The following is a 13174-nucleotide window of genomic DNA, read 5'->3' on the forward strand; positions in this document are numbered from 1 at the left end:
CTGCTGGAAATTCTTTATTCATTCTCAGCTTGCCCATAGGAGGGAGAGTTGCATCTGGAGAAGATTATATGTAATCATTTACCTTCACTGCATCCACAAGTTATTTTCCCCCTACCACATTGCTATCTTTAATTGTTCCTTGCAACACGTTTCATTGCAATACAAGCCAATCAGCCCCTTGTACAAAGAAATCTTGGATAAAACCTATTCTTTTTGTAAAAACCAAGTTATATTTGTCGACATCCTTAGGATTTGGCTTCCTCTCTTTTGCCTTCCAGCCTCCTGCCCCCTCACCCAAAACTCTCTCACCTCCCATACAAGAAACTGCTCTAAGCTCCAGTTGGGAAACTTCATCTTGGACTGTTAACAAAAACTTGTGATCTGTCCATGAGAGCTGCTGTCTTTGGCTCCACTCAATATATAAACCCTTTGAAGCAATGAAGGAGCAGCAGAGCTACTACTGTATCCACGTTTTTCTGCAAAGTGTTATTAGAATTACTTTCACTTAAGAGATGTTGAAGCCAATTTTCCTGAACTTTGCCCCTCAGGACCATGCATTCTGCTGGCACACAGCTCAGGAGAAAGGGAATGGAGACTCATTATTCTGCCTCTCTGTATTTCTGGGCAATCTCTCAGGAGATAGAGCCATTGCAGGCCCATCGCTACAATTTACATGAGGCAGAAATGAGTGTTTCCAATCTCTTGCCTCTGCTGGAGTTGTGGTCATGTGATGCCCCACAAAACTGGAAAAGCGCTCCAACCAGGAATTCCCCACAGTCCAGAAGGTCTAATGTGGTCACCAACTGGCACTGATGGGAGCCCCAGAAATTAAACTATAACTTTGAATCGTTGAATGGTTACAGCACGGTTGGAGGCCATTCAGCCTGTCAAACCCGCACCTGCTCTCTGCAAGAACAGTTAGACTAGTCCCACTCCACGCTGTTTTCCTGTAACCCCAAAACCTTTTTATGTTCAGGTGCTTATTCAATTTACTTTTGAAAGCTAGAATTGAAACTGCCTCCACCAAACTCTCAGGCAGTGCATTCCAGATCCTAACCACTCAGTGTAAAAAAAAAAAAGTTTTCTCATGTCGCCTTTGGTTCTTTTGCTACTCACCTTCAATCTGTGTCCTCTGGTTCCTGAGCAACCAGAGGGACAGTTTTTCTCTATCTACTCCGTATAGACCTCTCGTGATATTGAACAGCTCTGTCAAATTTCCTCTCGGCCGCCTGTTTTTTTTTAAGAAAAACAACCACATTTTCTTCAATGTATCCTCTGAATTGAATTCCCTCATCCCTGGAACCATTCTCAAAAATCTTTTCTGTACCCTATCTAAATCCTTCACATGCTTCCAAAAGTGTAGTGCTCAGAATTTGATACAATACTCCAGTTGAGGTGAGCCAGTGTTTTATAATGGTTCATCATAACTTCCTTGCTTTTATTTTTTGTGCGTTGATTTATAAAGCCCAGATCCCATATGCTTTTTACAACCAGTTTCTCAACCTGCCCTGCTACCTTTTGAATACCTGTGCCCGTAAAATTCCAGATTTCTCTGTTCCTGCACCCCCTTTAGAATTGTACCCTTCATCCTTCTTACCAAAATGTGTTGCTTCCCCATTTTTGTGCTTTTACTTAGCCACCAGATCTTTGAGCATTGGTGCCTGCAGGCTACTGCCTTTGGTGGCCATGAAGCAGCAATTGAAAGTGTAGCTGCAGGCCTGAAAATGCTCTCAAATGAGCTCCATTAACTATCTTGTGCACAACAAAAGCTCATAAACATTGCTTCCCCAAAGCTTGAGGCCATCATCATGTTTGACGTTCCTCGTGCTTGTAGGGTGAAAACATTCCACTTCTCAAAGAAAATATGCCTGATGTAGCTAATGCTTGGACTGGCCTCAGTCAGACAATCCCCCTGGAATACCTGTTGGAACAGTCCACTTGGCTTCACTACTCTGATTTAATCTAAAAAGTGAAGTTCAGGTGAATTCTTTTGAAGATTTAATGCCAAGTGAAACAAGCCTCTCCCTTTGTTTATGGTTGGTCAGTTGTATATAAGAAGGCTGCATTTATTGATAATGTTGGACACGCTCAGTTGTACTGTTTTACTCCGTCACGTCATTGCGACGCCACAGTGAACTTAATCGCACTTGTCAATATAGTTGCAAATGTTTTTCTCAGAAATGTGTTGGAAAAGCTTGTTTAGAAGATAATTTGAATCATCATATCTGCCACACCCTTGGGATATTTGAATTAAGAAGGCTTGATATTTTCGATTTAGTTTTGAAGGACTTTGTCTAGCCAATCTCGGCAGAAAACATAAGAGTACTTGGGTAATTTTCTCATTCGGATATCATATCCTAACCGAGGATAAGGCAATTTTATTTATTTTTTATTCGTTTATGGGATGTGGGTGTTGCTGGCTAGGCCAGCATTTATTGCCCGTCCCCAATTGCCCTTGAGAAGGTGGCGACAAGCTGCCTTCTTGAACCGCTGCGGTCCATGTGGTGTAGGTACACCCACAGTCCCACAGTGCTGTTAGGAAGGGAGTTCCAGGATTTTGACCCAGTGACAGTGAAGGAACGGTGATATATTTCCAAGTCAAGATGGTGAGTGACTTGGAGGGGAACTTCCAAGTGGCGGTGTTCCCATGTGTCTGCTGCCCTTGTCCTTCCAGGTGGTAGTGGTCATGGGTTTGGAAAGTGCTGTCTAGGGAGACTTGGTGAGTTCCTGCAGTGTATCTTGTAGATGGTACACACTGCTGCCACTGTGGTGGTGGAGGGATTGAATATTTGTGGATGGATCACCAATCAAGCTGGCTGCTTTATCCTGGATGGTGTCGAGCTTCTTGAGTGTTGTTGGAGCTGCACTCATCCAGGCAAATGGAGAGTATTTCATCACACACCTGACTTGTGCCGCCTTGATGGTGGACAGGCTTTGGAGAGCCAGGAGGTGAGTTACTCGCCTCAGGATTCCTAGCCTCTGACCTGCTTTTATAGCCACAGTATTTGGCTAGTGCAGTTCAGTTTCTGGTCAATGGAAACCCCTAGGATGTTGATTGTGGTGGGATTCAGCAATAGTAATGCCATTGAATGTCAAGTGGCGATGGTTAGATTCTCTCTTACTGGAGATGGTCATTGTGCGGCCTGAATGTTACTTGCCACTTGTCAGTCCAAACCAGATATTGTCCAGGTCTTGCTGCGTTTAGACATGGACTGCTTCAGTATCTGAGCAGTTGCGAATAGTGCTGAACGTTGTGTAATCATCAGCGAAAATCCCCACTTCTGACCTTATGATGGAAGGAAGGTCATTAATAAAGCAGCTGAAGGTGGTTGGGCTGAGGACGCTACCCTGAGGAACTCCTACAGTGATGCCCTGGAACTGAGATGATTGACCTCCAACAACCACAACCATCTTCCTTTGTGCTAGGTATGACTCCAACCAGCAAAGAGTTTCCGCCTGATTCCCATTGACTCCAGTTTTGCTAGGGCTCCTTGATGCCACACTCAGTCAAATGTGACCTTGATGTCAAGGGCAGTCACTCTCACCTCACCTCTGGAGTTCTGCCCTTTTGTCCATGTTTGAACCAAGGCTCTGATGAGGGCAGGAGCTGAGTGGCCCTGGCGGAACCCAAACTGGGCATCAGTGAGCAGGTTTTTGCTAAGCAAGAGCTGCTTGATAGCACTGTTGATGACCCCTTCCATCACTTTACTGATGATGGAGAGCAGACTGATGGATAGGTAATTAGCTGGGTAGGATTTATCCTGTTTTTTGTGTATGGGACATACCTAGGCAATTTTCCACATTGCCGGGTGGATCCCAGTGCTGTAGCTATATTGGAACAGCTTGGCTAGGGGTGCAGCAAGTTCTGGAGCACAAGCCTTCAGTACTATTGCTGGAATATTGTCAGGGTCCATAGCCTTTACAGTATCCAGTGGCTTCAGCAGTTTCTTGATATCATACGGAGTGAATTAAATTGGCTGAAGACCGCCATCTTCAGTCTGGGGACCTCTGGAGGAGGCCGAGATGGATCATTGACTCGGCGCTTCTAACTGAAGATTATTGCAAATGCTTCAACCTTATCTTTTGCACTGATGAGCTGGGCTCCCCAATCATTGAGGATGGGGATATTTGTGGAGCCGCCTCCTCCTGTGAGTTGCTTAATTGTCCACCACCATTCATGACTGACTGTGGCACTGCAGAGCTTAGATCTGATCCTTTGGTTGTGGGATTGCTTAGCTTGTCCAACACATGCTGCTTATGTCCTGTGTTGTAGTTTCACCAGGTTGGCACCTTATTTTAGGTCTGCTTGGTGCTGCTCCTGGCATGCCCTCCTGCACTCTTCATTGAACCAGGGTTGATCCCTGGCTTGGTGTTAATGGTAAAGTGGGGGATATGCTGGGCCAGGAGATTACAGATTGTGGTTGAGTACAATTCTGCTGCTGATTGGCCACAGTGCCTCATGGTTCCCCAGCCCTGAGTTGATAGAAACAAAAACAAAAATTGCTGGAAAAACTCAGCAGGTCTGACAGCATCCATGGAGAGGAAGACAGAGTTAATGTCTCGAGTCCGTATGACTCTTCATCAGAATGGAGTTGCTAGATCTGTTCAAAATCTATCCCATTTATCACGGTGGTCGTGCCACACAACACAGTGGAGGGTGCCCTCAATGTGAAGTCGGGATTTTGTCTCCACAAGGACTGTGCGGTGGTCACTCTTACCGATACTGTCATGGACAGACGTATCTGCGGCAGACAGGTTGGTGAGGATGAGGTCAAGTAGGTTTTTCCCCCTCCACCTTCCGCAGACCCAGTCTAGCAGCTATGTCCTTTAGGACTCGGGCCTGCTTGATCAGTAGCAGTGCTCTGACACTTTTGTTGATGGATGTTGAAGTCCCCTACCTAGAGCACATTCTGCACCCTTGCCACCCTCAGTGCTTCTTCCAAGTGGTGTTCAACGTGGAGGAGTACTGATTCATCAGCTGAGGAGGGGGCAGTACGTGGTAATTAGCAGGAGGTTTCCTTGCGCATGTTTGACCTGATGGCATGAGACTTCATGGGATCTGGAGTCAATGTTGAGTGGGGCAGAACATACCCAGGGGCGGTGATGGTGGTGAGATATTGTCTGTAAGGTACGTTTCTGTGAGGATGACTGTCAGGCTGTTGCTTGACTAGTCTGAGAGACAGTTCTCCCAGCTTTGGCACTAGCTGTTAGTGGCTAGCTGGCCCAGATGTTGGGGCTTTGCAGGGTCGACAGGGCTGATTTTGCCATTGTCATTTCTGATGCCTAGGTCGGATGGCCCGTCCGGTTCCATTCCTTAGACTTTCTATCCGATTCCTTTTAGACTATTTAGCAGTGAGTGGCTTGCTAGGCCATTTCAGAGGGCAGTTCAGCATCAACCATATTGCTGTGGGTCTGGAGTCACATGTAGGCCAGACCAGGTAAGGATGGTAGATTTCCTTTCCTAAAGGACAATAATGAACTAGATGGGCTTTTCCGACAATTGACAATGGTTTCATGGTCATCATTAGACTTTTAATTCTAATTTTAATTGAATTCAAACTTCGCCATATGCCACGGGATTTGAACCTGGGTCCCCAGAGCATTGCCCTGGATGTCTGGATTACTAGTCCAATGACAATACCACGACGCCACATAACATAAGAAATAGGAACAAGTGTAGACCATTTGGCCCCTCAAGCCTGCTCCGCCATTCAATAAGATCATGGCTGATCATCTTGTGTTTCGATTTCCACATTCTCATCTGACCCCGATAACCATTGATTCCCTTTCCTAACAAGAAACTATCTACCTCTGCCTTAAAAATATTTAATGCCCCCGCCTCCTCCACCTTCTGAGGCAGAGAATTCCAAAGTCGCACAACCCTCAGAGAAAAAATTTCTCCTCATCTCTGTCCTAAAAGAGCGACCCCTAATTTTAAAACAGTGCCCCCTAGTTCTGGACTCACCCACAAGAGGAAACATCCGTTTGATGTCCACCTTGTCGAGGCCATTCAGGATCTTGTATAGTTCACACAAATCACCCCTCACTCTTCTAAACTCCAGTGGAAACAAGCCCAGTCTGTCCAACCTTTCCTCATAAGAAAACCCACTCATTCCAGGTATCAATCTAGTAAACCTCCTTTGAACCACCTCCAATGCAATTACATCCTTCCTTAAATAAGGACACCAAAACTGCACACAGTATTCGAGGCGCGGCCTCACCAATGACCTGTATAACTAAAGCATAACATCCTTACTTTTATATTCAATCTGTCTCATAATAAAGGATAGCATTCCATTAGCCACCTTAATTACTTGCCGCCTCCTGCATACTAACTTTTTGTGGCTCACCTAGATCCCTCTGCACCTCAGAATTATGTAACCGTTCTCCATTTAAGTAATACTCTACTTTTTTGTTCTTCCTGCCAAAGTGAACAACTTCACATTTTTCCACATTAAACTCCATTTGCCAGATCTTTGCCCACTCACTCATCCTATCTATATCCATCTGCAACTTTCTCATGTCCTCTTCACAACATACTTTCCTACCTATCTTTGTGTCATCTGCAAATTTAGCTACCATGCCTTCACTCCCCTTATCTAAGTCGTTGATGTAAATCGTAAAAGGTTGAGGCCCCAGTACAGACCCCTGTGGGACGCCGCTCACCACATCCTGCCAATTAGGAAAAGACCCATTTATGCATACTCTCTGCTTTCTGCCAGCCAACCAATCTTCTACCCATACTAATATGTCACCCCCCTACACCATGCGCATTTATTTTCCATAATAATCTTTGGTGTGGCACCTTATCAAATGCCTTCTGCCCACCACCTCCCCTTAATTCCGATCCTATTTATCTGCCATAACAAAATTTTAATGATGAATCACACGCAGCAAAGTAAGTTTTATTTTCAGGACCGCAGGTCAGAACCTGCTCTGCAATTAAGGTCGCAGGTCATGGTTAAATAAATCAAAGCCATACACTGGATATAGCGTCATTGGCTTTCTGCGCATGCATGGACCAGTGTGCAGATGTGTGTCAGCAGCCCTCTTTGTGGCCATCTTGCATTGACAGGAGACAGTGTTTTAAGAAGCACTTGCATCATTCTATCTCTATGAAGTATTTATCATCTAATGAATTTTAATGCAATGATTATTATATCGGGAGCAATGGATGCAAACAGCAATGAGACGAATGACCAGTTAATCCTTGGTGCTTAAGGGAGAGATGTTGGCCATGATAAGTTAAGCTTTGAGGGAGTGCTGGCCCCAGATTTTCAAAGAAATGTTAGGTTGAGATGCTTTGTCTGATCAAGAATGATACACAGCTCAGCAAGACTGACTATTTGAGCAGCAGGAAGATATTATTTAGCTTCAGCCTGAAAACTCTCCTCATACAGTTGCCAAACTTGCCTTTCCTTTGGAATTTGGTACCCAAGCTACTTACAAAGAATAGCAATAGACTTTTTACCATTTAAGTAACTCACCCTAGTTTTTGCATTCTAAAATATAATCCAGTGAACAAATTCTTACAGCTAGGATTTATTTACTTTAAAATGTTGCTTTTGCGTAACAATTGGTTTACAAATGGAAGTTGTTTTGCAGTAAATCACTTTGAGCCAGCATGCTAATGTTACTGTTGACACTATCCATATGCTGATTGTTGAAAAATAATTGAGTCCAGGAGGAAACATGACTACTTAAAAACTTTACTTTAAATGGCGCCAGTCACTGGACCTGTCTAGGTTTTTTTTTAATTTACTCTTTCATGGGATGTGGGCGTCACAGGCAAGGCCAGCATCTGTTGCCCACCCCCAATTGCCTTTAAACTGAGCGGCTTGCTAGGCCAGATAACTGATGTGCAAAAATGCAGCATATATGGCCATCTGGCAACGCAATGTGCTGAGGAAACTCCTATTATTTCCAGTTACTTACTGACCAATTTGTTATTTTTCCTTCCAGCCTCCTCCTAAACTCCCCATTGGTGTGTTTACACAGGACTTTCAAGAGTTCGTAAATAAATGGTAAGTAATTGCACGGCATGCTGTGTGGGAACACTGATACATAGGAGCATAGAAAGTCCTACGATGGGATTTAATGTCCTGATGTAGCTGTTAGACCTTTACGATTCTGTCTCTCTACTTCTCCCTTAACGCAGCTGGCTTCATCTAATTCTTATAATCTTAACATCACCTAGCCACAGATATCTGCTACACTTAGTCCACATTTTTGCCCTTTTTATCTAAATGTGAAACATGAAACAAGTCAATGAGAATTGGGAGTGGGGGGTGGGGTGGGGAGTGAAATTCTCCAGTGGTTGGAGTCATACCATGCTCAAAGGAAGATGATTGTGGTGTTGGAGGTCAATCATCTCAGTCCCAGGACAACATTGCAAGAGTTCCTCAGGGTAGTGTCCTAGGCCTAACCATCTTCAGCTGCTTCATCAATGACCTCCCCTCCATCATAAGGTCAGAAATGGGGATGATCACCGATGATTGCACTATTTTCAGGATCATTCATGACTCCTCAGACACTGACACAGTCCATGTCCGTATGCAGCAGGACCTGGACAACATTCAGGCTTGGTCTGGTGTGTAGTCTGCATGTTACTTGTCACTTAAGTGCCAATCAATGACTATATCCAACAAGATAGAATCTAATAATCTCCCCTTGACATTCAATGGCATTACTATCGCTGAATCTCCCATTGTCCATGTTTTGGGGGTTACCATTGACCAGAAACTGAACTGGACCAGCCATATAGATACGATGGTACAAGAGCAAGTCAGAGACTGGGAATTCTGCAGACAGTAAATCACCTCCTGACTCCTCAAAGCCTGTCCACCATCTACAAGGCACAAGTCAGGAGTGTGATGGAATACTCTCCACTTGCCTGGGTGAGTGCAGTTCCAACAATGCTCAAGAAGCCCTACACCATCCAAGACAAAGCAGCCCGCTTGATTGGCACCCCATCCACCTTAAACATTCACTCCTTCCACCACCGACACATGGTAGCAGCAGCATGTACCATCTACAGGATGCACTCAGCAACTCATCTTCCAAATCTGTGACCTCTACCAGCTAGAAGGACAAAGGCAACCTATGCATCAGAACACCACCACCTGCAAGTTCCCATTCACCCTGGCTTGGAACTATATCACCGTTCCTTCACTGTCACTGGATCAAAATCCTGGAATTCCCTCCTTAACAGTACTGTGAGTGTACCTACACCACATGGACTGCAGCATTTCAAGATGGCAGCTTACTGCCGCCATCTCGAGGACAATTAGGAATAGGCAGTAAATGCTGGCCAGCCAGTGAAGCCCACATCTTGTGAAAGAATTTTTTTAAATTATGGCTTGTTATAATTTTTTAATTCTTCAATATGTATTAACGTGTTGAATGCTCAAGCCGCATCACTTTGAGAAGATTCTCTAATATTGAGAGACATTATAATTTGTAGAGCTTCAAATTGAGGAAAAAACAGAATGCTGTAAAAACTCATGTCTAGCAGCATCTGTGGAGAGAAAAACAGAGTTAACGTTTCGAGTCCTGCTCTGAAGAAGTCATATGGACTTGAAACGGTAACTCTGTTTTTCTCTCCACAGATGCTGTTAGACCTGCTGAGTTTTTCCAGCATCTTCTGTTTTTGTTTCAGATTTCCAGCATCAGTATTTTGCTTTTATTCAAACTGAGGCTGCTAGCAGAAATTGGCACTCTTTTGCCAGCCTGTGCAAGTGTCAGGAAACCAAGAATGAAAGGGATTTGATTTTCTTTTATGACCTAATATAGATTTAAGAGCTTTCTGTCCAACTCTAAAGTTCTATCTAGGTAATTTTAAATGAGAATACAGTAGTTTCATTGTCATAATTTAATTGAACAGCATCTTCCAGACATTACATCTGATTAATGCTTCCTTCAATGTGGCTAATCACTTTCAATCTTAAACTTGCCTGTTCAGTATCAAACCGACTAACTCCCAATGCCAAGTACTTCCCTTCTGATTCACATTTACACTCAGGACTTCCACAAAATGCCTTCTGAATCTGTGCAGTAGGGTGTTGGTCCCTAGGCATCTATTCCTGCTGACTAGATGGCTTATCAGAACTCCAAACTGAGCACCCAAAAGTTAGCCACTTGGTCACATTCAATATGTTCTGTGTTCAGTGTGGGAGAATTAATGAAGGTGTTCAAAATTATACAGGATTTGATGAGTTGAATAGAGACTAACCACCTTTGTTGGTGGGTCAGTTATTAGTAGGCATAAATTTATCAAAGAGTGAAGGGAGAGGTTAGCAAAGAATTTCACACAAGTGGCTTGTTAGGACATGGAATGCTCTACCAAAAACGGTAAGTTCTTAATTGTTTTGGAGAAGCTAGCCTAGTAGATGCTTAGAAGCCCACTGGGAATCTTAACTGTATTCATGTATGTTTAAGAAAGATGCTTTATGGTGTTGTGGACTGAACGTGACATTGAACTCGTGATAGATGTAAAGAAATATCTTCTATATTCGAACAAAGATGGACAGGTCACATGGATGGTATGAGTGCCATTTGATAATCCAGTTTTGTATAGGATTTTTTCCATTATAAAAATGAGCACCTTAGAAGGCAGTCTCCCTCTGAGAGTGGCTTGCAGATAACTTGCATTCATCTTGCTTCATATTAGTACAGTTCCAGGAGCAATTTGTTTCTTGCATTGTTTAATAGTGCGCAACATTGGATTACAGCTGTGTATCTGTAAACCCTGTGCTGTGGATGTATAGTTTACACTATCCTCTTGAGTTTCACTAGGATACAATTGTATTGGTTTCACCTTAATGTTTTCTTAACCAAATACATTCCTGCTATTGGATTTTTCATTCAGAATCTTCTACATTGTGAATTTTCTTGTCATTGTTTTTTGAGCCTTCCACACAATGGAGTTAAATCTGGGCTTTATGTTGGTTTAACCCACCTGGGATTAAATAAAGCTACGGCCTGATTGTTGTGGCTTGGGTTTGCTGGTGGGCACAACTACTTAATTGGACTTGTTACAGCTTCTCTGCAGCACTGTCTAAAAACTTTAGCATTTGATCAAATTCAGTGTTTGTTCTATGTGCCTGGTGTTGGAACTTTGATGAAGGGGTTCAAAATTATTGCGGGGTTTTGGTGAGGTGAATAGGAAATACCTCTTTAGTTGGTAGTCAGTAATTTGAAGAGATAAATTTACCAAAAAATGAAGGGATACGTTAGGGAATTTTTTTTTACTAGGGGATTGCTAAGACATAGAATTCAGTAGCAGAAAAATGGTCAATCTTGACACTTTTTTAAAAGATAAGTAGATAAATATTTGAAAAGAAAAATGTTAAATGCTATGGGGAAATGGAATTGGAAAGCCTTTTGAGAGCCAGCACAATGGCCAAAGATATTTTTTCTCTGCTATAGAGTCCTTATATACAGATAAATGAGTGATTGATTGTTTTTAAGTATCTGCTGTGTTCTGTAGGAACCACTCCTGCATACCCTGAGGAATGGAAAGCTTATCAGTGGGTAAATTGAAGATGGCAGTCCTCATCTGGATCAGGAAACCCTTAGTTAGTCGTGGTCTGTAATAAACTGCTCCCACCTGGTTTTCTGCTATAGCTAGTTGTCCTCCACCTCCTCTCCTCTCTCTCTCTCTCTCCCCCCCACCCCCATAAAAACTAAAAGTAGAATAGACAAATTCAAGGACTTAAGTCTTGAATATTTTTTCGGGAATTAGCTATTCACGTCCCATATTCCCTATGATCTCTGTAATCTGCATTCTCTTAAAGCAGTATAACAAGTTTGCAAATTTTAAATTTCATGATCATATTAACTCTTAAAACGTGCCCTTTTTAGCTTCTGTATTACCTTCAGATTAGATGCCATGGACGTTTTCTATTTGTCCTTGTACAACGGTCACAGGTGAATCATGTTGAATGCAAGGTTAAATAATAAACTTCAGATCCAACTTCACTGGTAGTTTTGGTAAGTTGACCTTGGTTTTCAGTTATTTTTAGTATCTTACATTGACGCTTATAATTAAGATACTGAAGGTAACTGGAGATTATACCTCGCCCTTTCCTGGATATAGTAGTCTTTGCTTGGGTTCAATACTGCCTGCACCCATGGGCACTGGATCCAGTTGACCTTTCTTTGCATGCACCTGTAGGTTGAGTGTGGCAGACAGCACCGTAGCTACCCACACTTGTGCTTCCTGTAAAGCTTAATAAATATTGCAATCCAAGGGTAGGGAGATGGGATGCTGCCATGTATCGGGACTCTTGTTCTGTCCCCATTTGAGTTACCCTGACAGGATATGTAGATGGTATTAGGACAAAGTTGGCCGTGTCAAATAGTTTTCTCGCTATGAAGAATAGCCATTTGTCTGTGGTAAAGGAAAGCTAATGATGTTCCAGATGAATCACCTGCTGTTTGTTAATTGTTCCTGTGAAGCACCTTGGGACATTTTACTATGTTAGAGGCACTATATAAATGCAAGGTATTGTTACTGATACTCTTTAGTGTCAGATTAGTGAAGAAATGCATGTGTATGTGCTGTGTTTTAGAACTTCATCCTCATGTGGAAGTTTGGTGCTAACTTAAATTATGTTTGGGTATTTTTCTCCTGTGGGTTATCAGTTGTTTTTTTAAGGTTGTACAGTCATGGCTGGCACTTGCTGATGATGATGATGATTCCTGCAGTTGGCAGTTAGTCAGGATTTTATGGTTTGTACATTGGTGATTTAAAGTTCTTTATGGGAAGTATTTGGCCATTGTTTTATCGTGTTAAGCTCATTGTGATGCTTCAGTATGATTTGTGTCATATTGTATTCTTTAAATGTAAAATTTGCTATCATTTTAAATGTTATATTCTGTGTACATGAGAAGGTTCCAGGCCGTGTACATTTATATAAATGTTGCGTTTTAATTGCATACAGTGGCTATATCAAAAGGAAACGATTGATTGTGAATATACTAGGTATGAATTTTTAATGCAGTGCAGCTGAAGGACTCTGAGCTTGGTTTTGTATCTTCAACTAATCTAGAATACAGTGCTGTTTACTAATTAATTTTTTAAATTGCAGCTTATTCAAAAACCCAGCTGACCGAGCAGACTTGAAACTACTTATGGTGAGTGTGTTAAACCTTCAGTTATCAATTTGCATCT

The 13174-nt window shown here is 42.6% G+C and overlaps 1 protein-coding gene across 1 annotated transcript in view; it reads left to right on the plus strand.

The window, feature by feature from the left end:
- LOC144688742 (dual specificity mitogen-activated protein kinase kinase 2) overlaps positions 1-13174 on the plus strand; it is a 90832-nt gene that overhangs the window by 60573 nt on the left and 17085 nt on the right. Inside the window, exons 9-10 of the mRNA XM_078555638.1 lie at positions 7963-8024; positions 13092-13137. Of these exons, the coding sequence (XP_078411764.1) occupies positions 7963-8024; positions 13092-13137 (108 nt within the window). The remainder of the gene's footprint in view (positions 1-7962; positions 8025-13091; positions 13138-13174) is intronic.

Source organism: Cetorhinus maximus, chromosome 13 (genome assembly GCF_964194155.1).
Source record: "Cetorhinus maximus chromosome 13, sCetMax3.hap1.1, whole genome shotgun sequence".
NCBI lineage: Eukaryota > Metazoa > Chordata > Chondrichthyes > Lamniformes > Cetorhinidae > Cetorhinus > Cetorhinus maximus.